This window comes from Monodon monoceros, unplaced genomic scaffold (assembly GCF_005190385.1).
Source record: "Monodon monoceros isolate NGI ecotype Baffin Bay Population unplaced genomic scaffold, NGI_Narwhal_1 Super_Scaffold_9, whole genome shotgun sequence".
Lineage (NCBI taxonomy): Eukaryota > Metazoa > Chordata > Mammalia > Artiodactyla > Monodontidae > Monodon > Monodon monoceros.
In genome coordinates, this window is record NW_021703786.1 from 31,182,851 (window position 1) to 31,209,565 (window position 26,715).

General features: G+C 55.8%; 1 protein-coding gene and 1 non-coding gene across 3 annotated transcripts in view; one reads left to right on the top strand and one right to left on the bottom strand.

Annotated features, from left to right (window-relative positions):
- Window positions 1-4,872: 4,872 nt before the first annotated feature.
- TTYH2 (tweety family member 2) overlaps window positions 4,873-26,715 on the bottom strand; it is a 30,911-nt gene continuing 9,068 nt past the window's right edge. Inside the window, exons 4-14 of one of the 2 annotated variants that reach the window (XM_029213273.1) lie at window positions 24,454-24,674; window positions 19,507-19,602; window positions 18,942-19,014; window positions 14,613-14,682; window positions 14,288-14,343; window positions 13,711-13,803; window positions 13,415-13,507; window positions 11,533-11,675; window positions 10,704-10,886; window positions 10,162-10,240; window positions 4,873-5,029 (exon numbers count right to left, since the gene is read on the bottom strand). In XM_029213273.1, coding sequence (XP_029069106.1) covers window positions 4,949-5,029; window positions 10,162-10,240; window positions 10,704-10,886; window positions 11,533-11,675; window positions 13,415-13,507; window positions 13,711-13,803; window positions 14,288-14,343; window positions 14,613-14,682; window positions 18,942-19,014; window positions 19,507-19,602; window positions 24,454-24,674 — 1,188 coding nt within the window. In that variant the 3' untranslated portion in view covers window positions 4,873-4,948. Of the gene's footprint in view, window positions 5,030-6,404; window positions 7,309-10,161; window positions 10,241-10,703; window positions 10,887-11,532; window positions 11,676-13,414; window positions 13,508-13,710; window positions 13,804-14,287; window positions 14,344-14,612; window positions 14,683-18,941; window positions 19,015-19,506; window positions 19,603-24,453; window positions 24,675-26,715 lie in introns of those variants that run through there. The other variant, XM_029213274.1, reaches the window with a different exon arrangement.
- On the top strand, window positions 5,699-5,826 carry LOC114889831. The gene has a single exon (XR_003792133.1). It is a non-coding gene; the product is annotated as a small nucleolar RNA SNORA35 (small nucleolar RNA).

The following is a 26,715-nucleotide window of genomic DNA, read 5'->3' on the forward strand; positions in this document are numbered from 1 at the left end:
GTTTGTGGGAGATCCGAGAGGCAGTCTAAGGCGCCTGGCCAGCTTCCCGGGGGTTTTGTGAAAGTACAGGAAGAAAAGCAAACATTCCCTCCCTCAGGCTCCCCAGCTCCTCCATAAATGTGCTTTCACCACTAGCGGGCAGGTGCAACAAAATTGCCATTGAGACGGCACTTTGCCCAACCGCACTAACCAAAGGCGAGCCCATAAGTGACTGCTGACATCAACCGCCCCCCGCCTCGACTCCCGCCACCAGTTTCTCTGAGTCAAGGAGTCGCTCAGGGTGGATGCCGAGGGGGGTGATGGGGGCTGGGTGCAGGAGCATCTGAAAGCCCCACTGAACCGGCTTTGTGTGGTCAGATGTGAATCAGACCCGGACAAAACGTCAAGAAGATTGGCTCCACCCTGGAGCCCTGGCTGGTTGGGACTGTGGTCGCAGGTGCCCTCCTCACCCCACCCCCAGCTTTGGGAAGCTGAGGCTCCCTACACACACACACGTTATGCCCCGGGCAGGGAAGTGAGGCAGAGGTAGAAAAGGGGGAAATGGGAAAAGTTGAAAGGAAAACTGCCCCCTCCTTTCTCCTATTATTGCAATGATTTATTACAGGCTCCCGATCCGCACCCCCCTCACCCCCACGCAGAAAGCCTGCATGCTGCCAACCACCAACACGCCGCTGTGTTCACTGGGAAGGCAGGTGGCACCCACGTGCAAGCCCGTCTCAGCCACCCTGGGAAGCCAGCAATAGAGCATATAATTAGAAGTAGGCACAAGGATCCAGTTTAAAAAATGCAGGGTCTCTCAGATCTCTGCTCAATCACAGCAGAATTGGCAACTGAAATTCTTTGCTGAGAGCGGCCCCTGGCCCTGGACATCCCCAAGGCCAGTCCGCAATCCACTGCACTGCTGTCCCCCCAACCTCTTTTTCCAAGTTTTTATTGTGGTCAAGTACACATAAAATCTACCACCGTAGCCATTTTTAAGTGCACAGTTCAGTGTTATTAAGTACATTCATACTGTTATGCAACTGTCACCACCATCCATCTCCAGAGCTGTTTTCATCATGCAAATCTGAGACTCTATTCCCGTTAAACAGTAAGACCCCACGGCCCCCCTCCAGCCCCAGGCAAGCACAATCCTACTCTCTGTCTCTATGATTTCGACTGGTCTAAGTGGAATCACACAGCATTTGTTCCTTTATTTCAGTTGGGCTTAATGTCTTCAAGGTTCATTCATGTTGTAGCAAGTGTCAGGATTTCCTTCCTTTTTGAGACTGAGTGATATTCCGTTGTATGGATAGAGCACATTTTGTTTACCCATTCGTCTATTGATGACCCTAAGGTTGCTTCCACTTTTTACTATTATGACTAATGGTGCTATGAACATGAGGGTACAAATATTGAGACCATGCTTTCAATTCTTTTGGGAAATGGAATTGCTGGATCATATGGTAATTCTATTTACTTAATAGAATTTATCTATTTTTAATTTTTAAAAATATATTATTTATATTTTTGGCTGCGTTGGGTCCTCATTGCTGCTGCGCGCGGGCTTTCTCTAGTTGTGGCGAGCGGGGCTACTCTTCGTTGCGGTGCGCGGGCTTCTCATTGCGGTGGCTTCTCTTGTTGCAGAGCACGGGCTCTAGGTGCGTGGGCTTCAGTAGTTGTGGTACGTGGGCTCAGTAGTTGTGGCTCGCGGGCTCTAGAGCGCAGGCTCAGTAGTGGTGGCGCACGGGCTTAGCTGCTGCTCCGTGGCATGTGGGATCTTCCCGGACCAGGGCTCGAACCCTTGTCCCCTGCCTTGGCAGGCGGATTCTTAACAACTGCGCCATCAGCGAAGTCCCAAGTTTCAATTTTTCTGAAGAACCTTCATACTGTTATCCACAGCAGCTGTACCATTCCACATTCCTGCCAACAGTGCACAAGGGACCACTCCGTCTGCCGTTCCATAGGGATGGGTGTGAACGACAGCCTCAAACACACGCCTGTTCCCGGCAAAGGCTTGAAATGCAGTCGATTCTGGGAGCACAGCTGCTGTGTGGAAGTCAACAGTAGCTGAGGACCGTGGGCGGGGAGCTGGGGTCGGCCTGCCCAGCCCTCCCCGGCTGGCCCGGCTGTTCAGTGGACAAACGAGATGCTGCAAAGAAAGCTGGAAAGGCGCCGCGCATCCCAGGCCCAGAGCAGCACCCCGTGGAGGTGAAGAGTTTACGAAGAGAATGCAGCAAGGACCCGCTGCAAAGCTGGGAGAGGTGGCCCGCCACGCGACACCCGCCCCAAGCCCATGTAATGGCACAGAGGTGCCCAGCCGGGGCTCTGGGTTACACACTCCCGGCCCTGACACTCTGTTCTCGACCAGGGTTCTTGGACTTACCCGACCAATAGAAATTGATTAGAGGTCAGACAAGAAATTCAGGCCAGGCTTTATTGGGGCCCCTGCTGCAGCAGGAGAGAGAGAAAAAACAAGTAACAGGTTCCCTTGCTTGCTCCCCGAAAAGGGGGGAGCCGAGCTGGTTCCTTATATGGGGTGAGGGTGGGGGTGTGTCCGGGGGTCCAGCTGGAAGGGTGGCTTAGGTGGTCTGCCCACCCCACCGGTGGTGCTGTGCGCAGGGGGCATGCGCAGTGCCCTGCTTTTGCTCCTGACACCGTTTTTGCTCCCAGCTCTTCAGAAGTGGCGGTTGGGTTTTTGGGGGTCTTTTTGTCCAGAGTTTGCCCCAACTGCACAGGCATGCAGTTATTTTTAGTCCCTTATAGTTTCTTTGTATTTTGTTGCTTGAGGAGACACGTGTTCAGGTGTAAGCACTGCAGCAAAGGGCCCCGGGTCCCAGCCTGTCTCAGCTCCAACTAAGTCCTTACTCTCTCTCTGCACCTCTGTTCTTTTATTTACAAAACGACCTCATAAGGTTATTGTGAGGTTTAACAATTAGTGTGAATACTTGGGACAGTCCTTGGTACACTGGAGATACTCAATAAACGCCACTCGTTATCGGCAACCTTAGAAGCAATGACCTTTAAAGGGAACTTTGGAGACTCGAGCAGGAAGGCCTGTCCTTGGTCCTGAAGAGCAGCAAGGTCACCGCCGCCGGAGAGCCCCTGGGACATTCATTCAATAGCCCTGTCTTTCAATCCTTGATACTGAGACCCCCTCTGGGGCACTCCCCGCGCATAACCCAGCCAGAAGGCGCTGTTAGGTACCCTCGTCATTCCCAAAGTTGAGGAAGCTGGACACGGTGTGCATTTTAGTACCAGTGGTTTATTTCTTCCCCAGGTGAGGGCACACATGTATCAAGCAGAGGTGTGCCCACACGGCCCCTTCAGGAACCGCCCAAGGGATTCTAGTTTAGTTTACATGCATTAAAAACAACTCTAGTCGCCAACGAGTGTTAAGAAGCACCACCTTGATGTCGCCAAGTCCTGTCTGCACGTGACGGGCCTCACGAAGGTGGCTTCACGGTGCACGTATGTACAGGTGAATGGGGGAGACAGAGTCCCAGAGGCCCCGTGGCCCCGCTGTCGTGGGGGCTTGGCTGGGGGCTGAGAACCACTCTGCTGACAGTGTTCTGACCAGGAGGTGGCGCTTCCAAAATGGAAATGGAGCCCCTGTCCACAGCCACACTACCCTGCGCCCCTGCCGCGGTGTGCCGGGCTGCGGAGGCTCCCGGGCCGTGCACTCTTTGGCGGCAGGAGGTTGGAAGCACCAAAGACCCTAACCCTGGATCCTCAGCGGGAAGGATGGTGGGTCATTATTTTCTCCTGGCCCACAAGCTCCTTCTCACCCAGCAGGTGTAGGTCAGGGGCTGGGGGAAAATGGGGTGGGGACGGGATGGTGGGAGAGGTAGGGAAGACACCTGTCTTCACATCAAGACACAGTCAGCCCATTCTGCTAAAACCTTTTATGACAAACTTTCCTGAAGACAAGAGCGGGGGGTGGGGGGGGTGGTGGGGGCGGGGAGAGCTGACCTGGGCATTGAGCCAGTCTCCTGGACCAGACTCTGTTCATGTTCAGACTTGCCTCTTAGAGACTTTGTTCTCTCAAAATGCCTCCCTCGGGGTGGGATGAACCCACAACGCCATCAATCAGCATCTTGGGACAGGATGTCTCACTGATCTTTATTTTGGTAGACAAATCAGGTGGGAGGGATGAACCCCACATCTATAGTAAAAACCGGCTGTGCTGTGAGTTTCAATTCTTTGGATAATCAAAACTCTTTAAAACACTGGCAAAAAAGAGAACTGCTTTCCAAGTGTCTGTGAATACCTGAGACTGTCCCTATCCGCAGTGAGCAAACTCACAGCGATTCTGGAACGGAGGTGAGGCGACAGAGAGTTGCAGAAAGACAGGCCCACCCCTGCCACCTGGAAGCCCAGCAGGCACGAGGCTCTGGTCCCCCAGCCTCCTATGCAGAGCCTGCCAGTGCCTTCCCCTGGTGGTACAGGAAGAGTCCACCTGGCCCCGGGAGACGGATTTGGACAGTGTCTGGTCTCATCAGGGATGTCATCTCCTGACCCGCCCTTCCACCTTTACCTGTGGGGAGATGGCACCCATCCGAGCAGCCAGGAGGAGGCACAGTCCAGGCAAGGGGACCCTCAAGCCTGACCCGGTCCTCCTCACTGTCATTCACCACCTGGTGAGGGTGGGACGCAGGCGCAAACTGAACCAGGCTCCCAGCTTAGGGACGGCCAAGCCCCTGGAGGGCATTTCCGGTGTGGAGAGGAGGTCAAGGGAGGGAGAGGCTGGTCCGAGTCATGGGTCTTCTGTCTGCCTGGGAATCTCAGCCAACCCCAGGCCCATTCTCTCTGAATCTCAGCCCCTCCCTTGCGCCAGCAGGAGCCTTCCAATCCTGCAGGTCCACGCACAGTCTCTAGATGCCTTTGGTTTCTATGAAAGAAACACGCTTGCATTTGCCTTAGTTAAAAACCGAAATGGATCAAGGAGGCAGGAACTCCCGAAAGCGTGTTAGGCTGGAAACTCATTCCCATAGTGCCTCAGGTGTTCATCTGCCACGGACAGGTAGGTGGCCCTCATGCTGGGAGAGTACTGTGGGAGAGAGGGGAGGGGACAGTCAGAGCAGGGTCACACATCACCCGTTAAACCAGACACCGCACTAGCAAAAATGCTGGAACTTCTGAGGAAGTGCGAGCTGGGCCAGCCACAGTGGCCGGGCGCCAAGTTTCAATGTCAAGGCCTCGTGGGGATTAGCAGAGGACCGTCGAGTGGCCTGGGCAGGCTTCGCGTCTGCTGCTGTTTCCAGCCCTGGGGCCGTCAGGACGTCTGGGTCCCAGCCTCAAACTCAAGATGTGCACACCGACCGGCCGCCCTAACGCAGCAGTGTGCTTAGCGGCCCGCCTAGTGAGCAGGCCGGGGGCACAGGCCCACCGACTCAGAGAGCCAGGTTCAAATCCCAGCTGTGCACCTCACTCGCCCCACGACCTCGGCGGAGGTTCTCCAGTCGCTCCAAGCCTCCGTTTCCCCACCTGCACGATGGCCCTAAGAACGCTCGGCTCTTCCGCTGAAAGGATGGAGTGATATAAAGCAGGCAAGACCCCTGACACGGGGGTTCTCAAACCTGGCTGTGTATCAGAGACACTGCGGGGGCGGGGTGGGTCTAAAAGCATCCTGAAACCTAGGCCACACCCACCAGTATTTTTTTTTTTTATGTGATAAAACACACATAACATAAAATTAAGCCTTTTAAAGCGCCACCAGCAGCACTGGCCAGTGACCCATGAGGCTCCTCCCTGACCAACGGGCATCGAGCAGTGCAAAAGCAAATCCCTCCACAAAGCTGGGAGAGTCATGCTGTGGGCTACACCTGCATGCAGGTGGGTACATATCTCCTCGGTCCTGGGACCCTGCCTAAGAAAAGTGAGGAGGTGGAGAGCAAATCAAGCAGCTCAGTATTTGCTACTACTAGATAAAAGTGACTCGGGGCTTCCCTGGTGGCGCAGTGGTTGGGAGTCCGCCTGCCGATGCAGGGGACGCGGGTTCGTGCCCCGGTCCGGGAAGATCCCACATGCCGCGGAGCAGCTGGGCCCGTGAGCTATGGCCGCTGAGCCTGCGCGTCCGGAGCCTGTGCTCCGCAACGGGAGAGGCCACGACAGTGAGAGGCCCGCGTACCGCAAAAAACCCCACAAAAGTGACTATGTCTGAATCAGCTTAATAGTAGGTACTCAATAAATGTTATCACTATTATTGCTTATTATCATCATTATTACTAGCTGTGTAGCTCTTAGCAATTCACATTAATCCTCTTAGACTCAGTGTCCTAGTTCGTAGAACAAGCTTGACACTACCGGAATGATCTAAGATCGTCATGGTGATTATATTACAAGATAAATTCATTTAACTTCGCTGGCAAATTGCTCATTAAGGGTTAGGACAGGAGAGATAAGTTGTTTTCTCCTTTTGATGTGAGAAAAATAAGACTATAATTATCTTACAGAAAAAAATAAAATAAAATGCCACCAATATTTTTCTGTAAGTTCTTCCAAGTGCAGCCAAGTCGGAGAAACACAAAGTTTAAGCATTCATTCACAGATGTTAGCCGGCCTCTGCTCGGAAGTAGAGATGCGGCTTCTTAGGTTAGCACATCTCACATCACACGTAGGACCTGAGATTCTGCATTTCTAACAAGCTCCAGGTGCTGCTGGGCAGCTAACTCCAAGTAGCAATGGTCCACAGGACCCTGACTGTCTCCTAGTGCCAGGGATGTTTCTGGGGTCCAGGTCTAGGCCGTTCACGCCAGAGATGGACGAAGGCTTCCTGCTGGGGGGCAGGGAGTAGGGGCCTGAGACCCCTTAAGCCAGTGGGTCTCAACCAGGGGCAATTTTGCCCCTGCCCAGGGACATCTGGTAATGTCTGGAGGCGTTTTCAGTTGTCATGGCTGGGGGCTACGGAGTGGGGATGCTACTGGCATCGCGTGGGTGGAGGCCAGGGATGCAGCTAAACCTCTGACAGTATACAGGACGGCTCCCGTGACACACAACGCTCTGGCTCAAAGTGTTGGTACGCCGAGTGAGGAAGCCTGCCCCTGAGCAGGCTTCAGGCTTTACCTGGGAACAGGTTAGAAATGCAAATCCCCGAGCCCCACCCCAGATATTCTGAATCAGAAGCAGGGTGGGCCCAGCGGCCTGTGTTGCAATGAGTCCCCCAGGTGATGGATGTTCAAGAGTGAGACCCTCCTCCTTGAAGCAGTATTTTCCAAACTTGCTTGATGACGAGGTTCACCCGGGCTATGTCTTCAGTGAAGTCCCTGGACTGGTATTTTTAAACAAGTGCCTGGGTCATTTTTGTCCATCGGGCCCAGGATACGGTGCCTGGAAAGACAGGAGGTGATTCCTAGAAAGCAGAGCTAAGGGAAAACACATTTCTAGCCGAGGGAAGAGGCTGTAGGTTCCGATGGCCTGGCTTGATATCACCCACCTTAGTGAAATCCCCAATGTCCCAGAGATGGAGCTGGCAGGGGGAGGGATTTTCCGTACACCAAATGCACTGGGTACCGATGAGTAATATTTAGAGCAGGTGCAGGGGGAGAGTGGGGAGCGGTCAGCTGTGTCCTCTTTACTGGGCTCACGTCCGTATCCTCCACGCTGTGGCTTCCTTGGTCAGCAGGCTCAGCCGTCTCTTCATGCCTCTTGCATGTTAAGAGGGGAGGGGGGTCATCTCTGGGGCAGGTTGAGCTGGGTAGGGCAGGGCAGTCAACTCTGCCAAAGCAACTGGAATTTCTGGGCTGGTCTCAATTATAGCGGGGGAAGGTTTAGTCCGTCCTTGTCCTTGCAAATAAGGTCAGTTCTTGATTATCTCTGCTAATGTCAGGGAGAGTGGCCTGGATCTTTCAGAACAGAAGGTAATCCGAAATTCATTTTTATTTGGCATCCCAGTGCCTCGAGTAATTTATTTTTCACAGCAGCGGATCTCCCCTAATTATGTTGTACTGAGATTAATATTAAAATCAATCTGCATTCCTGGGGCCACAGCAGCTAGCAGGAGGGAAAAAGGAACCCCAGAGGCTTCTGGTTTAGAGAGAAGCCAGCTTGGGGTTTCAAAGGTGCCAACTCTGGAAGCAGTCTTTGACCAGCCGCTCTCCCTGCCTCAGGCCCCCAGGGAGCGAGTAAGGCCTGGGTCTAGTGCTGTTTGTAAAAGGACAGCAGGGAGGCGCTCTGGGCAAAAAGCAGCAAGGTGGGGAGAGCCAGAGGGTCGGTCTGGGCGTGACACTGCACACATTTGGGGCCGGACATCCTGTGTGGTGGGCGGTGCCTTGTCCTCAGCAGCGCCCCTGGCCTCCACCCACTAGATGCCAGTACCAGCGACGCCCCCAGGTGTGGCAACCAAAGATGCCTCAAGACGTGGCCAAATGTCCCTCGGGGGAGCAAGCTCCCTCCTGGGTGAGACCCAGTGCTCCAAGGTAAGGCTCAAATGTCACCTCCTTAGACCCCGAAGGAGCAGTTCCTCCCTCTAGGTCCTAAAGCACCGTATGGCACTTATTACAACAGCTTTCTGAGTCTCTCCCCTCCCCCCCCCCCCCCCCCCCCCCCCCCCGCCGCCCCTGCCGGCTATCCATGTCCTGAAGATGGGCCTGGGTCCCCATCTCTCTTTCCGGGGTCCGGCACTGTGGTTTTCCCCAGGCACACTCGCTGGATTCCCTGAGTGCACGTGAACATTGCAGTTCTCAGGGCCAAGGTCTATTTCATTAGTCCCCCGTCCTTGGGGCTCCAGGGCTCCTATTTCACCAACTAGATGGCTCCTTCCAAACTACCTGGATGGGGCAGGTGAAACACCTTGCCCAGCCCAGTGAAGGCAGGGGCTCCTTCCCAGACAGACCCCTGGCTCAAGAATGCAGACTTCAACCTGGTCTTAGAGCCCCCTCTTTCTTACATAGGCCACGCCTCCGTGGAGGAGGTGGGGTGGGAGGAAGCTTGAGTGACAGCAGAAGGAGGGGGTAAGATAAATGGGTGGCTCAGTCTTACAGCACTTACTGCGTCACACAAACATGCTTTTGTAAGGATCAGTTTCTCCAATGATCCGACCACCTATGTGGTGTGCGATTACATCCCCATTCTACAGATGGGGACACTGAGGCACAGAAAGGTAACGTACTCGCCCAAGGCCACAGAGGTCATAAGCAATGAGCTGGCATTGGAACTCAGGCATTTGGTACTGGAGTCCGTTTTTTTTTTTTTCTCTTTTGGCCATGCCACGATGCTTGCAGGATCTTAGTTCCCTGACCAGGGATGCAACCTGGGCCGCGGCAGTGAAAGAGTTGAGTCCGTGTTTCTGAACCTCAGCTGTCTCTATTCGCAGCTCTGTCTCAGCCAGTAGTATGAGGTGACCCTCATACTTCTCCAGGGGCAGACAGCTGGCACACCCCTCACACCCTAATGTTGCGTCTAGGTCCCCTGGCCGGGGTGGAGGGTGGGTGGGAAGTGCGGACCCCACTTGGGCACAGCCTGGGGACGTCAGGAGCTGCGGCGGGGGTGGGGGTGGGTTTGGAGCAGGCAGGTCTGGTATTAGCCCTTCCAGACCTGCCACCACAGGGGCCCCTGACCCTCTAGCCTAGGGTGTCAAGGTAAACGTAAATCCAAAAAGAAAAAATTTCCCTGGTGCAAAAAGGGAAAGAAATGCTTCTTTGAGCAGCATTTCCTTTAGAAAGCTGATCATCATAAATTACTCCTCTGTCCCTTTGAGAGGTGTGTAAACCTTTTTAAAGGCCAACGAAGGCTCTCAGCAGTTTTACAATCCAGGAACGTTTTCTTCCGGGGCTGGGAGCCATCTCTGAAATGGTAGCATCAGGGAGACTGTCCCCCACCTCCCCGGCACTTAGTGAGCCCTGATGGCCACACAATTACCAGGTGGATTTAGGATGAACCAGTGTGACAAATGGTGCTGCCGAGTCCTCTTGCTGGCGGACAGGAATCACTTATCTTGAGGACAGGTATGGAATGCGGGTGCATCTATCTGCCTGGCTGTGTAGGATGAGCTCCGTCTTTACAATCCCCTTAGCAGATAGCCTGCGATGTGCATGGCAGTCTGGTTTAATGCTTATCTGGTAACAAAACTGTTTCATTCTTTTCTACCTCTGTGGCGGGGAGTCACTGGGTCCGCAGGTTTTCTCTTCAATTATTCCCCCCTCCCCACAAGGGCAGTGCCTTTGCCCAGGGAGACCAGGTTACCGTGGGCGGAGGGGAGCCTCTTCCAATGAGCGGCACATTCTCGTAGCGTGGGTTCCCACCGAAGAGCACAGCTTGGTTCCTGCAGGGCCGAAAGGAGCGGGGAGTGCTCAGGCTGGGGAGGCCGGGTGGGGGGGTGTCTGCTCAGATTTCTACAGGAGGGTCCCGGGGGTGTGCAGATGGGAGATGGAAAAGGACCACGGATAGACGGGGGGGAGTGAGGGCAGGAAGATAGGGAGGCCTGGGGAGGAGCAGATGGGGTGATGGCGCCGGGAGCAGTGTGGCCTGGAGAAATGCAGCTTCTCGGGCCTTCAACCTGCCCTGCAAGCTTGAGGCAAAAGACCTGACACCTGCAGGGGCTTTTCCTCCAGCACTAGATGCTCCCCGGGGGCCTTCCCACCTGGCATCCTGGCTGCAGTGAGGGGACCGCGCTGGCCTCGGATGCCTCCTCCCCACCCGGCTCTCTGGACCCAAACGTGCTGCCCGCAGATCCAGCCCGATGTGTCGGGGGAGGTACTGGGGAAGCCCTGGGAGCCCTGCCGTACATGTACTCCGAGACGGGGGCATTGGAGATAGTCTGGGCTGGGGGCTGCAGGCTGGTCTGGCTGCCCAGGCCGCTGCTGTAGCTGCAGAAGCTGCGAAGCTGCCCGCGAGGGGGGTTGTGGGCAGCGATGCGCCGGGCCTGGGGGTTGAAGGGGTCATCGTCGATGTCGTCGTAGTCTCTGTTCCTAGAATGACACATAGGATATGGCCAGCTGTGAGGGGCGAGGGAGGCTCCAGGCAGTGCGGCCCCGGCCTGCTTCCCTATCTTTCCTCCCAGGACTCTCCCTCTGGCCACAGGTGTTTCCTTGAGGTTCTTTGATATTACTCTGCTCCATTCCCAACTGCACATCCACCTCCTCCAGGCAGTCCACCATGCTGACCACAGGCACACGGACCCCCCCCCTACCCTGCTTCCTTTTCTGATCTACTCTGAAGACACTGAAATACCATCTTGTCTCTGTCTATCTCCTCAATGAGACTATAGGTGCCCTGGTGCTACAATATGTCCTTCTGGTATTCTGAGGCACCCCTCCCAGCAGCAGCATCACACCTCAAAGTCCTGCAGAGGAAGAGGGGATAAGCAAAGGATGCCGGGCTGTGGCATGACGCTGTCACCATCCTTGGCCCTGCTCCTGCCCTGGCCCCCTCCAACCTCCTTTTGGGGTTCTGTCTGGACTTTCAGGGACGCTTGGGCAGAAATCCAGCTGGCCTGTTGGGGCTGAATGCCTGGTCCCCCTGCTGCCCTTCTCCATCCCAGGTTATCAGCTCTCGGTTCAGTCACAGAGCTGAGCCTCCTGCCTCCTCCCCCAGGAAGCCGCCCAGGCAGCCCACCTGGTGGCAAAGTGCTTCCAGGCCCCTGGCCCCATGCAGATCATGGTGGAGAAGGCGAGGGCAGCCAGGAGGGAGAAGAGGCCGAGGTACAGCAGGCCCTCGAGGCCGTCGTAGCAGATGCCAGTGAGGGCGTCCAGGTAGTCCTGGCAGAGGAAGAGGGACACACAGTTGGAGGGGGAGTGGGACACAGCCCGGGGTTTGAGCTGGTCTCTGAAAGCCCCTCGCCCCCAGCCTGGATTCGGGATCTCTGCCCCTCCCCCATCCCAAGCACCTTGAACAGCCACTCAGGGTCCACGCTCGGGACCCCGACACAATGGGGCATCTCGGGTTCTCTCTACAAGCCTTTGCTGAATACCTACTGTGTGCTGGGCTCTGAACAGGGCAGATGAGCTTGCAGGGTAGGGGAGCCAGGGGACAGGGGGCATTCAATCTGAGGCCAGGACGGCAAGGAGTGGAGTGTGCCTTGAGCAGCTGAGGCAAAGCAGACAAGCTTGGTGTGTTCAGGAAAGAGGAAAAAGGCCAGCAGGGGACAGGTGAGATGGCACCAGGTCATGCTGGGCCTCGCAGGACAGGCGAGGAGTTTGAATTTTACACAAGGTGATGGGAAGACATGGGCAGGTTTGGGGATGGAAGGGATGTGATCCTATTCATTTTTTTTTTTTTTTTTTGCGGTACGCGGGCCTCTCACTGTTGTGGCCTCTTCCGTCGCGGAGCACAGGCTCCGGATGCGCAGGCTCAGCGGCCATGGCTCACGGGTCCAGCCGCTCCGCGGCATGTGGGATCTTCCCGGACCGGGGCACGAACCCGTGTCCCCTGCATCGGCAGGCGGACTCTCAACCACTGCGCCACCAGGGAAGCCCGATCCTATTCATTTTTAAAAGACCGCTTTGGCTGCCTGGCTGCCATATATGAAAGGTAAGGGGGCAGGAGAAAGTGGGGACCGGCTAGGAGGTCACGGTTGTCACCCAGGGGAGCGGGATGGTGCTCGGACCAAGGCGGGAGCTGTGGAGGGAGAGAGAAGTAGACGGAGCAGGATATATTTGAGAGTATAGCTGTGAGGACTTGCTGAGGGATTGGATGTGGAAGGGGAGGAAGGGTACTGGGGCGACTCCCATGTTCTCAGCTCTGAAGTCAGACTGCTGGGGTCAGAAACCCAAGCCCTTGCATTGATAGCTCTGGGATCTTCAGTAAGCTACTTTTTAGATATACATATAGATAGTTAGGTAGGTAGATAGATACATCTGTCTATCTATCTATCTATATCTATCCATCCACATACATAGACACACACACACATGTTGCTTATCTATAAAATTTCCCATAAAATAACATGTATCTCACAGTAAAACTGTGAGGACTCAATGACATGTTGGATATAAACTGCACAGAACAAGGCTGAACACAGAACAAAGGACTCAGTAAACCGCATCTGTGAACATTATTACGAATATTTGCTCGAATTCCACATGGGATATGAAACATCGACATGCAGTGGCTTTCTGCTTTGGGGGAGAGAGGGCCTCACATACTCCCAGTGTGTTCCCTGCATGATTGTCCGATATTCCAAACTCCTAGAGATGACCCTGGCATGAGAATGGGATGTCCACTTGCAATTCAGGAATTGGTCAGGTGGACCAGATGGCTGGGAGTCTGGGCAATGGGGAACAGCCACCCTCATATAGCTCAGGGCTCCCCAGCGTTCTAGAGGTAAACGGATCCAACTCTCCTACCCGCACCCCCGGGTACCTTTCACTGAGGCTCCCCGGCTCAGCTACTGGAGAGAATCCAGAAACCAGGCACCTCTTCTACCCCATTCCCTGGCCTGAAGGGAGCCCAGGCAATCACCCGCCTTCCACCCGCGCCCCCAGGGCCACCCCGGCACCTTGTGCAGCCCCCGGCAATCCAACACGGCCATCAGCTGGTGGAGGCTGGACTCAGATGAATTCAACAGGAGCTGGATTCTGAGCAGATCTTTCTGAAGCAGGAAGAAAGAAAGAGACAAACATACAGGCAGACAGAGAGGCAGAGAATGAGCGCTGGGGGGAGGGCTTGTGGATAAAACCGCAAACCGCAGCCTTTAAAGCCAAAGGAGGCGGCTAGGCTGCCGGGAGGGAACACTTTCTTTCCACAGCCTGGTCTCCGAAGCCCGGCCCTGTGGGAGGTGGCCGGCCACCTTACCTCTGCTGTGGGGAAGAGCGGGACAGCAAACTGCAGCAGTCCCGTCACCTGGATGTGCATGGTGGTCAGCGAGCGCTGGAAGACGGTCAGTGCCTGGGCCAGGAGAGACCGAGGTCCCGCATGAGCTTCGATTCCCAGGAGACCCCCGCAGCTGCCTGATTCCCCTCCCCCGTGTGCAGCTGCAGTGGCTTCCCTGATCATGGCGCTTCCTGCTTACAGGAGGTCTTCCCCTCAGCCCTCAGGCTTCTTGAGAGCCGCACCATTCTCTTGCTTCCTGCTACTCTAAATGTCCTGCTGGGACAGCCTTGCCCGGGGGTGGGGCTTGTGAGAAATGCAGAATCTTGGGCCCCAACCCAGATCTACTGCACAGCCTCTGCATGGTAACCAGTATCCAGGGTGATGGATGGGCATGCACGCTGACCGAGAGCACTGTCCCCTGCAGAGGACCCCAAAGAAGCAAAGAGCACCCAGCCACTGCCACCTTATTGGTCAGTGCTGGGGCTTGGGGACCAGAGGGAGCGAGCTGACCACCAAGGGGGCTGGGGGCAGGGTGAGGGCTGGGCTGGGCGGGCCGTACCTGCTGGAAGGGGCTGCTTGCACTCTGACTGCAATACAGGTAGTAACGGGTCACCTCTGCAAGGCAAAGACACCGGGTCAGGCAGGAGCTCACACGTGACCGGGTGCTCATCCATCCTCAGCGGCCAAGCCGGTACCCGAGCTCCCCAAGGAGGTAACTTCTAAGAAATGACCCAGTGGTCCAGCTGGACCTGAAGTACAGGGGTGGGGAGGCAATGGGTGACTACCGTGCTGAAAGGGGTAAGTAGAGGCACAGCCTGGCTGACCACGGGCCTGGACTGAGCATCCTGCGTGGCTCTGACCACAGAGGCCCGAGAGCTTGTTACCTGTGCGGAGCTGGCCCTCCGTGATGTTGAGGATGAAGGCATCGGGAGCCGCGCAGAAGTCGCCGGTGCCCTGAGCCGGGGAGAGACGGGAGGGGTGGAGGAAAGTCACACACCGGGGCCCTGGGAGGAACCGGGTGCCCTTGGCCCCAGGCACGGGGACGCTGCAGCTCAGACCCAGGTGGGCAAAAAGTCAACAGCCATCCTCCCTGCGCTCGAATCCTGGCTCTGCCCCTGCCCAGCTCTGTAGCTTTACAGACAAATGCCTTATCCTGTGTCTCAGCGGCCTCCTCAGTCACATGGAGAGAAAAACGCTATTCACCTAATGAATTAATCCACATAAAGTACTCAGAAAAGTGGCCAACAGCAGGCACTATGATCCGTTAACTCTTATTTCCAAATGCCTCTTCTGGGATGGACCTGGGTCAAGGGTAAGCTGCGGGACGTGTCTTGGAGAGTTATTTGCACCATGACCTCGTTCGCTCATCTGTTTTATTTTTTCTCTTACTGTCACCAAGTCCATCCCCACTCTGGGGCTGTCCATCTATGAAGCCTCCCTCAGAATCTCTTTCTAAAAAACTACATTGGTGCTTAATCCATCTTTGAGCTTTTGGGTGCAGGTCCTGTCATGATGAGATGGGGGACCAGGAAGCGCACGGGCTGAGAGGACACGGGTTCCGGGCTCTGCCGCTGCTGCGTTGGGGGACTGGGACACCGCAGCGCAGCCTGGCTAGGTGACCACCAAGGGCCCACAGGGCTGAGTGGAAGCACGTCTGGGCCCTGGAAGAGGCAGCAGCAAGGATGCCATCCTCTGAGCCAGGCCCTCCCCAGATCTGGCCTGGGGCGTGCAGTGGGACACTGGGTAGAGGGGGACTTCCACATTTCAGAGCAGCCAGGGGAAGCTCTGGTCCTCTGGCCTGTTCCAAGGGGCACCCCTGCTCCAGTGCATGCTCTCCAAGCTGGGGACTCCTCTCCATGGCCCTTTCCTGCCAGTGCCCTGTCCTCCTTCAGGAAGGGCTGCCTCAGGGGGCAATGCTGGAGCATCACTCATTCATTCACTGAATTGACAAATATTTATTGAGTACCTACTAGGTGCCTCACGATGTTCTAGGCATGAGACACAGTGGCAAGCTGTACTATGGCACTTATGGTCTAGAAAGTGTGTGTCTGGGTGGGAATGGGGAATAAAATGCCCCTCCAGATACAGAGCTTCCACAGAGCCACATCTGTACACGTGCACACATATACATGCTCACACAACCACATGCCTCAGGACCCTGGGAGAACCGTTTTATACTCAAATCACTAGGATCCATCACCAGACTGGTTTATTAATATAAATCAGAGCTGCTGCACCAGCGGGCCCAGGGGTGCACCTCACCCTCGTTACAGGAGTGGCAGAGAGAGGGGAGCCAGAGCCAGGCAGGGGCACGGGGAGGCCTTGGGAAACATGACGAGCGAGGCCGCCATCTTGGTCTGGCAAGTTTGGGATCCAAAGAAGGACAGGAGGCCGCTGGCAGAGGCTCCACCAGGGATGCGCCCCTCACCACCCCTCCTCAGGCCAGGTCTGCTCTTCAGACCCTCAGTGAGGATTCAACCTTCCTATCGGTGAAGACAAGGGCCGTATGTGTGTGTGCACACGTGTGCTTTCTTCACGCAACGGGGATGGGGATGGGGGCGGGGGAGGGGGAGGGTGCGCCGAGCACAGCTGGAGTCACCCTGTGACCCTCCTAGAAAGGTAGTAAATGTACAGTAAACCAATGGACCCTTACTATGTGCCTCCCAGGGGTCAACCAACCCATCTCTTCCCGACAACAACCCTTCAAGGCGACTGCTGTTCTCCCCATTTTACACAACAGGAGACAAGGAGAGGGAGGCCTGGGGAACTTCAGTTATGTCCCCGGGGCCCCCTGCTGGGGAGAGGGGGAGGGGATGAGGACCCAGCCAGGGGGGTCCAGAGGCCAGGCTCCTTGGGCTTGGAGTATATAATTGTAATATTTACCTATCATTTGCTTTTGTATTTGCTCAAAGTATTGGCTATTTTTATAAAATTCTTTGCAAGTTCTTCCTTTATTGATTGGAAGCAGATTATTTTTTGCACTATTAAAATAAGCTTATTATATGAAATATTAAAAAAAAACAAAAACCCTCACTGGGTCAGGGCCCAGTGAGGTGGGCCCGCCGTCCCTCCGTGGCCAAATCCCAGGGAGACTGCGGCCAAAGCACCTGGGTGACCCTTTCCTCCATCCTCTCCCGGAATCCACTTCTCCTCCTTCCTTCCCCTTGGGTGCTTTCTCTCCTCTCTGCCCCTCACCCTTCACCTCTGCCTTACACTCCGGACTGCACAGGGGGTGGTTGGGCAGATAAGGCTCAGCTACCCGGTTCCCTGCTCCCTCCCCATCACATTCTTAGGGGCAACAGCTCCACTCCTGTCTCATGGAGGCCCTTTCCGGGGGGGGGGGGGGGACGGGGAAGGCAGGGGGTGAGGCCACCCCTGCAGCGGGAAGGCAGTGTTGGAGCTCTGGTCCCACAGATCTCAAAAACAAAAACACCACCCCCGAAAAACAGGCTCAGAGAGCAGGGGCAGTGGCCACACAAAAGCTCCCCACAATAGCCTTTGAGGGCCTGGCTCCTTCACCCCCAACTTCCTATTAAAATGCAGCAGGATCTGTAGCCCCATCAAAGGCCCATTCACTCCCTCACCCTCTCTCTCTCTCACACACAAGGGCCTGACTAATTGAATTAGGGAAATGGCCTTTCTCTCCAGCTCCCTGGCGTCCCCGCTGGGAAGGAGCTGTCTCCCAAAAGGCAGCCCGTGGTGGCCAGCTGGAGGCCATCGCTGCTTTGAGAAGGCAGATGGAGGAAGGGCCCACCATATGCAAGCTTCCCTGCGCCCACTCTTGTCCCTGGAGGAGAGGCTGTCACCAGGCAGCTGTGCGTGGGGCTCCGGCCAGCAGCCGCCCCCCCCAGACCATGTACAGCCCACCCAGCTCCAGATGAAGGCAGGATGCGCTTGAGTATGGCCTGCGCTCTCCTCCTCTGCTCTTCCCTGTATCTGGAGGGGCCTCAGCCCCGGGGATGTAGGTTCTGCCTGTCCAGTGTTCGCTCCTGCCCAAAGCCATGGGCGGAGGGGAGACAAAACAGGATATGCCCACCTCCTCCCCCTGCTGGACAAGCTTTGCCCAAAGCTACTCTGAGCCAAGCTGCACCAGGGTCTACTCATTCTGGGGGCGTCATGGATTCAAAGTGGTCAAGGCCAGAGCCACCAGCCAGCCCCCAAGTCACTGGGCCAGGCACGTATTTGGGTAGAGGGGTTCCAGTGAGCCCTTTTCTTTTCTCCCCAGGTTGAAAGGGCAGAATGGATGCAGGTCACGGGGTTCTTTTGTGGCCCTTAAGTCAGCTAGGGGTTCCCTGAAATCCCTTGGTACATCCTGCCCCCTGTGCCACACACACACACACACACACACTGTGCACCACCATGTATCCATTCACATGGGATTGCAATGATCTGCCTACACGTCTTTCCTCTGCGGGCTGCGACTTAGTCAAGAGCAAACATCACGTCCTCCTGTTTCTGCATCTCCAGGCACCTGCACCATCGAGTGCCACACAGCCAAGCATCAGCTGAACGAACGAACGAACGAATGAGTGACACGCACACAGCTTCTCTAGAGCATTAGGTCTATTGAAGACCAAACATACCTGCACAGGAAGCTTCCCCCCTTACACTCCTGACCCACCGTGTGTGTGTGTGTGCGTGCACGCTTGGTTTTGTTCTTTTCACATCTCGAGGCATCACACCAGGAAACATACACCTCTGTGTTTTAGGTGGTGTGTGTGAGTCCAAGGGCAAGGGGACGGGAAGCAGGTGAAACGCCACCGTCCACGTTCCTGACGCCGGGGAAGCCGGCCCACGAGTGTGCTTCTGAAGCTGGAGGGCTCCTCCGGCCTGAGGCTCAAACCCCGCCCACACCCACCAGACCTGGTTAGTTCTTTATACCCAGAGAGAAGGCACCTGGTCATCTGTGCCCGTCCTCACAAGCCGTGGCTGGGAATGGGCCAGCGGGGTGGGAAAGGGATCAGGCTTCAAGGGTCTTATCTTGGCTCCGCCCTGAAATGCCTCGTGACCCCGGGCAAGCCCCTTCCTTTCCCTGGGCCTGTGTCCCCATCTGAAGGCGGAGGGGCTGGCACAGATGAGCCCAGCCCCTTTAGTCCTGAGACTCTGGGATTCTACGTTAGGGATTGAGACTGGCAGCCGGCCCTGCCCCGGGGACGCTGGACAGACGGTCCACCTGGTCAGACCACCCAGCACCCCCAGGCCACCCAACTCACCACCGCCACAGCAGTGTCAGCAGCCAGGGACGTCCAGCTGAGAAGCAGGGCCACCACCCCACAGCACAGCACCCTAGGAGAGAGGCAGCTGCCGGTGGGATCCAGGCCGAGGCCGGCAGGCGGGGGATCCCGTGATGGCTGTCACCCCGCCAACCTTCAACGCCCTCCCTCTCGGCTACGATCTTGTCCCCCCGACCCCCAGACTCTTGCAGTGGCCCTGAGGGCAGCCTCAGCCCCTGCCCTGACATCGCCCCGCTGATTGCTGGCGGAGGGATATGGACCGATGCCTGGGGCACAGGTCCCTAAGCCGAAGAGACACGGCAGTGAGGGCGTAAGCTGAGGAAGTGAGTGTCTCTAACGCCTCAGCTGCTCAACAGTCAGGCCCAGGAGGGAGGGGACACGTGAAGAAAGCCTGGTGTGGCTTGGTGTCCAGATGGTGAGTCAGTGGCTGCTGCCCCCACTACATCCTCCCAGCCCTGCCAGGCCCTCATCTCCCTGATGGTGGCACTGTCACCCCACACCCTTGGCCAGCTCCTGTCCCAGGTCCAGAAGCGGGGCTACTCACGAGGCCAGGAGGCACCTGGAGCTCTTGGCCAGTCCCAGGCAGGCGAGGAGGCAAAGGACCAGGTCCAGGACGAAGAGCAGGAGGTAGGAGAGCCACCTGAGCAGACCGGAAGGGATGGTCAGGGGAGCAGGGCAGGACTGCCCACCTGGGGTCCACCAGGGAGGCCTGGACCACTGCCCCAGGCCCGCTGGACCCTTCGTGATACAAACCGCCCACAGCCAGTGGCTAAGCAAACTAGACCAGGGGGCGCCCCTGCCCCGGACAGGAAGAACCCAGCGTGCATGGTGGACAGCTCCTCTGGGCTCTGGGAGCTGCACCCCGCTTCTGCCCGGACAAAGGAGTCACCTTCCCCTACCCCAGCTGAATGTCTGAACCAGCACGGTCCCCTGAACTTTCTGCAGTGATGCAAGTGGACCACCTCTGCACTGTCCACTCTCTCTGCCACTACCCACGTGTGGCCACGAGAGTGTGAAACATGGCTGGTGCAGCCGAGGAAATAAATTTCTCCTTTCATTTACTTTTTTTTTCCTTTCTTTTTTAACTTTTAAAAAAAAATTGAAGTATAGTTGCTGTACAATATTACATAAGTTCAGGTGTACAATATAGTGTCTCACAAGTTTTGAAGGTGATACTCCATTTATAGTTATTATAAAATATTGGCTACATTGTACAATATATCCTTGTAGCTTATTTTATTTTTTTAAATTTAATTTTTATTTTATATTGGAGTATATAGCTTTTTTCTTTCTTTTTTGGCCACACCCGGCAGCATGTGGGATCTTAGCTCCCTGACCAGGGATCGAACCCACGCCCCCTGCAGTGGAAGCGCGGAGTCTTAACCACTGGACTGCCAGGGAAGTCCTGGAGTGTACGTAGTTGACTTACAATGTTGTGTTGGTTTCAGGTGTACAGCAAAATGATTCAGTTATACATATACATATATCCTTTCAATTAGTTTTTTTTTTTTTTTTTTTTTTTTTCCTGCGGTACGCGGGCCTCTCACTGTTGCGGCCTCTCCCGTTGCGGAGCACAGGCTCCGGACGCGCAGGCTCAGCGGCCATGGCTCACGGGCCCAGCCGCTCCGCGGCATGTGGGATCTTCCCCGACTGGGGCACGAACCCGTGTCCTCTGCATTGGCAAGCGGACTCTCAACCACTGCGCCACCAGGGAAGCCCTTGATTAGGTTTTGATTTCAACCACCTTTTGTGCCAGGCACCGAGCTTAGGGCCAGGGGATTCTCGGATGCGTGGGTTCATCCCCAGACCATCAGGAGCTCGGGGTGGGGCAAGGGAGCCCGGGCCAGGTCATCCCAGGGCACCAAGAACCTCCAGGCCTCCCAGCCCCTCACTCCTCTGGCCTTTTGCTGCCCACCCAGGGCTGAGGTGATGGGGAAAGGCAGTCACACAAGCTGGAGAACTTGGCAAGTTGCACCCCCCCTCCCCCTTGAGCCTCAGTTTGCAAACCTGTGAAGGAGGCCGGAACTCTGTGAGGATTAAGTGCTTGCTAAATGAAAAGGGAAACAAAGAAAGGCAGAGGGATTCCGGGGTCCCTGCTTTTCTGCTTCTCCAAAGCACGGGCTGCAGAGCCCAGGGTACCCAAGTCCAAGGGCGCTGACAAGACCCCAAGCAAAGCACCCTGGTTCGTTCCCTTCCAAACAGGATCCCAAGGTGCCCTCACACCTCAGCTCCAGCCTCGCTGAGCAGCCACTTCCATCGGCCCTGCGCTGGGGGACCAGTCTGAGCGTTGGGGACAGGTGGACGGAGAAGGCAGGGAGCAGAGAGAAGGAGCTTCTCCTAGTCCCAGAAGAGGGAAGTCTTCTGATCATTATGTCTCTTGATGCAAAAGCCAAGCAAATTCGTTGACTTCTCTCCAGCAAATGTTTTCTGCTTCACTAATACCACAAGGAGGGTAAGAAAGAGCTTGGAGTGTGGGTAGGGAGTGGGGTGGAGCTGGAAGGAAGTGACAAAGAAGCTCCAAGTCGGGGAGAGCACGCTGGAGGCCGCCTGGCAGCCAAACCAGGTTCCTTCCCCCTTTACGAATGGAGGCTAAATGCCTCAAAAAGGGGACAAATCAAAATGCTCGATTCCCTGCCTGGAGCGGAGCTGGGGCAGCCATTGTAGTCTCTGGAGCTCCCAGGAATGGATCTAGCGGCTCTGGGGAAGTGCAGAGCCTGCCCCGCCCACCACTAGGATGAGGCCACCAAGAGCCAGTCTTAGAATCAGAGTCGGAGCTTGAAAGAACCTCAGGAACATCCAGCATTAGAATCTCATTCTACAGGGCTTCCCTGGTGACGCAGTGGTTAAGAATCCGCCTGCCAATGCAGGGGACACGTGTTCGAGCCCTGGTCTGGGAAGATCCCACATGCCGCGGAGCAACTAAGCCCATGCGCCACAACTCCTGAGTCTGTGCGCCACAGCTACGGAAGCCCACATGCCTAGAGCCCGTGCTCCGCAACAAGAGAAGCCACTGCAATGAGAAGCCCGCACGCTGCAAGGAAGAGTAGCCCCCGCTTGCCGCAATTAGAGAAAGCCCGCACGCAGCAACGAAGACCCAACGCAGCAAAAAATAAATTTTTAAAAAAAGAACCTCGTTCTACAGATTGTTAAACTGAGGCCCGTGGGAGAAGAGCCTGGACCAGGAATTCCAGACTCTCCATGTCTCAGAGCCTTCCTACAAGAGACACAGCCAGCCACCAGGCGCCTCTCAAAGTCCTGGTTTCATGTTTCCAACATAAAGGTTTCTTGTTACCTCTCTCTCCTCTACTCTGCACATTAGCAGGAAATCAGTCAGGACTGCTTCTAACCGACTCTCCACGATGACTGTGTTTCAAGGCATCCACGCCTCCTTGTGTAGTAAAGGGTTCCTGGAAACAGCTCTGCGAGGCGGATGCATTTTCCCAGAGGAGCCTGGTGATGACCTGGGGATGTGTTTCTAACCAAGAACTTGGCTCTCGCAGGAGCAGCTCAGGCCCCTACTCTCTCAGCTCCTCCCATATCCGGTGTTGATGCGATTGCTGTTACACCCTTTGTAAATCTCCGGAGAGGAGTCTCTTGGCTTTTTAATTGCTTCCAATACTTAGCCAGGCCTTGTGTAAAAGCACTAAAAAGAATTTGCTTAGCTGGATGGCTGTGCTCTAGAACCATTTGGAAAGCAAAGATGTGGAGGCTGTCCAAAGGAGACCCAGCCCCTAAGGCTGGTTAGGGCATGAAGAATAAAATAATAAGGCTTTTGTTTTAGGGCAGCTCAGGCAAGAGGCGGGAGCAAACAGCAGATGAGGGGAAGGGACAGAACATCGGGTGCTAACCTTGAACTAGACCTGAACGGGGTGGAAGCTGGGGATGGGGGCTCCGGAGGACGCTCTCAGTCACCCACATTGAAATAGATACCGTGCAGCGGTCACCACACTTACCCCAGTTTTTCATAAAATCATCTTAAACGTCAGAGTCCCGGTTGATACATACGTTCTGACTTATTTCACCACAGTCGCTCTCCAAGTGCCCGCATTAGGCCCTTCGGCGTACATGTTAGGTCCACTCAGAGAGAATGGCAGGGTCAAAACGGATGCCTAACTTTCCACGACAAAACGGTTTAGGAGGCTCAGGCAGTGACTGTCCCTCGCGTCACAGGACTTATCACATGCCACTGTACTGGGTCACAAGTCACAACCAGTCCTTAGAGTTGGCAGTTTCTGTGTGGTCACTTGGGAGAAAGGTGCTTTTGCACATGGGCGAAAAAAAGTCTGGTGGGAAGCTGCATTGGTGACATCTGGAAAGGCAGGCGCTGGATGGGCGGAAGGGGAGGAACAAGGAGTGCTGTCCAGGGCTGGGGCAGGGGGGGCTCATGAGCTCCCCCTGGTCGGGGCCCGGCCATCTCCTACCCCGGGGAAGGGAGAGCCCTGGATGGGGAGGTCTCTGGCCAGAGGCCACCAGAAGCATTTTCTCTGGGTCAGTTCAGCCTGGGATGGGGCTTTCTCATAAAGGGGAAATGGACCCAGAGTAAACTGTGCAACGTTGTGGTAAAGACTCTGACCTTTGCTAATGGCTTGAAGGGGAGGCAACAAACTGGGGGGGGGGGGCGGTGGGAGGGGCATCCAAAGAGCGGACAACTGCTCTTCAGGGCTCCTGTGTCCATTGCTCCCCAGCACTGCCTCCGTGCCAGGCGCCCTGCCCTGGGTGCGCAAGGACTTGTACGCCATGAGTGGGTGTCACCCTTCGGCTGGGAGCCCCCCAAAGCCGGGACTGCCTCCTCCTTTCTTGGTTGTCCCCAGAGTGACCTTCACCAGACCCTGTGCGTGGAGGGAGGGCGGCCGGTCCCTGGTCAGCTGGCCTGTGTCCAGTGCCTTCACCTGGGATGGGGTTTGGGTGATGGGGAGGCAGGGGAGACGTAAATGAAACCCCAAAGGCTCGATGACACAGGTGTGAACCTGCATACCTGATACGGCAAAGGTGGGGTGGCGCCCCGCAGCCCACATCACTCAGGCTGGAGGCACCTCTGAGCTTGCTAAGCAGCTACCACTGGGGGGGCAAAGAGGCTGCCATCTCCCGACGCCCCGCACCTCTGTGGCCGAGAATGCAGGTGGAGGAACCCCGTCCCAGAAACCCGGGCAGGTGAGGAACCCATAAGCCACCAGCACTTCACCCAGCGCCAGCCACAGAGGATGCTGGTCCCGGAGGAGCCCCTTGCCGTGTGCGGGGTGGGAGGCCAGGTCCAGCCTCCTGCGCTGAGATCTTGGCACATCACTGCCCCTCCCTGGGGCTCAGCGCCTGCCTGTACAAGCAGGCTGTACTACATGCCCACCGCTCGACCCCCACAAGCTCTCATGTCCTAGGGATTTCAGTCATTAAGGCTTAAGACCTTCTGGTGGCACTTCCCAGCCCAAGCCCCAAGACGCTGGCTTGGATGAAGGAAGCTGGTGCAGCCCCATCACCCCTCCCCGGGGCCCCTCACCGGTAGTACTCCACGTAGCCAGTCTGGTTGACCAGTTCGGTCAGCTCCTTGGTGACCTCTGTCCACACGGGCACCCCTGCCAACTGCACGATGATGTTGCCCGCCATCTGCTGCATGAACTTCAGTGTCTGGAGGTAGTCGCCCCGGGTGGCAAAGATCTCACTGAGCCGGGCCAGGTGCTGCTCGAGGTCGACCTTCATCTTCTGGGTGGTTCCAGACACCTGGGGAGGGGCGGGGCTTCTGAGTCTGGCCTCGGGTGGGAGGAAGCCAGAGAGGTAAACCCTCTGCCTCAAACTCTGGAGGAGAAGAGCTTGTCCTTGAATGAGTGCCCCACGGGCGCCACCCCCAGCCCTGAAGAGTCACGAGGCTGTGGTCCAGACGGAGGATGGACAACAGAGGCTCCCACTACCCGCCCAGCCCACGGGTCCCTCCATCCAGGGGACAGGCTCGATCTGGCCCTAACCAGGACCTGGGCTCCAAGACACAGTGCTTTCCTAGAAAGACAGACCCAGATGGGGAAACAAACAAGAGAAGCCATTTTTCTTCCTTGAAGATTCTCTTCAAAGTTTAAACACCTTGGGTGATGAATTCTTTTGGGGGGTGAGGAATAAAATGTTTAAACTGAAGAGTCCCTCTGTTGCTACCTGACCTTTTGTTCCCACAATAGGCTTTCTCAGCGTCTCACAAGAGAAAGGCTTTGTTGTAGAGCAAAGGACAGCCCACAGCGTCCTGAACCCCCCGAGTGAGGGCAGAACAATGGAACTTTGAAATAATACAGGCAGACGGGATCCTGCCTCCGAGCAGCCGGGACACGTGACAGGAGGAGGAAATCTGCGCCTTCTCTGTGCTTGTTCCCCCCCCCCCCCGCCCCCCACGTTTGTCCTGCCTGGAGCTGAGCAGAGCCTGAAGGAAGCATCTTTCTGCTCAGAGGTAGAGAGGGAAGGTCAATGGAGGTGACTCTCCTGGGCCTGCAAACAAGGACCACAAGAATTAGAAAGGTGCCTCTCGATAGCCCAGAGGCAGGGTCTCGGCAGGGGCTGGAGACCCAGCCTGGGAACCCCAAGCACCTCCCTGCCAAGCCCGTTCTGAGCCTGGGTGTCAGCACGAGGGGAAGAAGGGCTTCGTTGCTCTGAAACTGTCATGCTATACCAACAAGCACAACTGGTTGGAAGTGGGGAGTGTGCGCTATTCCTCCAGGCAGACTTCAGCTCCCCCAGGTCTGGAAGGAAGAGAAAAATGACCCAGAATGGGAGTTCCCTGGCAGTCCAGTGGTTAGGACTCTGCGCTTTCACTGCCGAGGGCCATGGGTTCAAACCCTGGTCGGGGAACTAAGATTCCTCAAGCCTTGTGGTACTGCCCCCCCCCCCAAAAAAAGACCCAGAAGAAGGTTTAGGAGTGTCCAATGGGGAGAGCTCTGCAGAGAGGTGATCAGACCCCACTCCTGGCAGCAAACGCTGTTTCTCCGCATTAGGGGGGACTTGACAGCAACTTTGTGGCCTTTCACATCTGCGCTAGGCTAGGAGTTCCTGGTTCCAGAAAAGAGAATGGCCCCCTTTGTTGCATTTTATGTTTTTCAGTGTCAGCGGCTTGTTCCTTTTCCCGGCTTGTTGCTGGTTCTTACAAGCTGGCTAAAGACTAAGAGATACCAAAGTGCAGAGATGCTGGGCATGTACAAATGAATTCAATAACTAAACCTCACCCTAATAAACGTTCCTTTTCAATTCAATAAGATCAACGGACAAGTGCTTTGCAGCCATTGATCCAAAGGCACTCAATAAATGTTAACATTGGGAGCAAGACCTGTACTGTGTGATATTTTCATATTCCTATATGATACCCAGCACACTTTAGATCACAGGGCCGTTAAAAATGCTCTGTAGGGGGCTTCCCTGGTGGCGCAGTGGTTGGGAGTTCGCCTGCCCATGCAGGGGACGCGGGTTCGTGCTCCGGTCCGGGAAGATCCCACATGCCGCGGAGCAACTGGGCCCGTGAGCCAGAACTACTGAGCCTGCGTGTCTGGAGCCTGTGCTCCACAACAACAGAGGCCGCGATAGTGAGAGGCCAGCGCACCGCTATGAAGAGTGGCCCCCGCTCACCATAACTAGAGGAAGCCCGCACAGAAGCGAAGACCCAACACAGCCAAAAAAAAAGTGCTCTGTAAACTTTTCCTGTAAGACGACTTTTTCTCCCCTTCCATAGCTCTATATGTTTAACTTCTCTATTTCTTAAATTCCTCCTTGGAAAAAACCCCCGAAAGCCAGG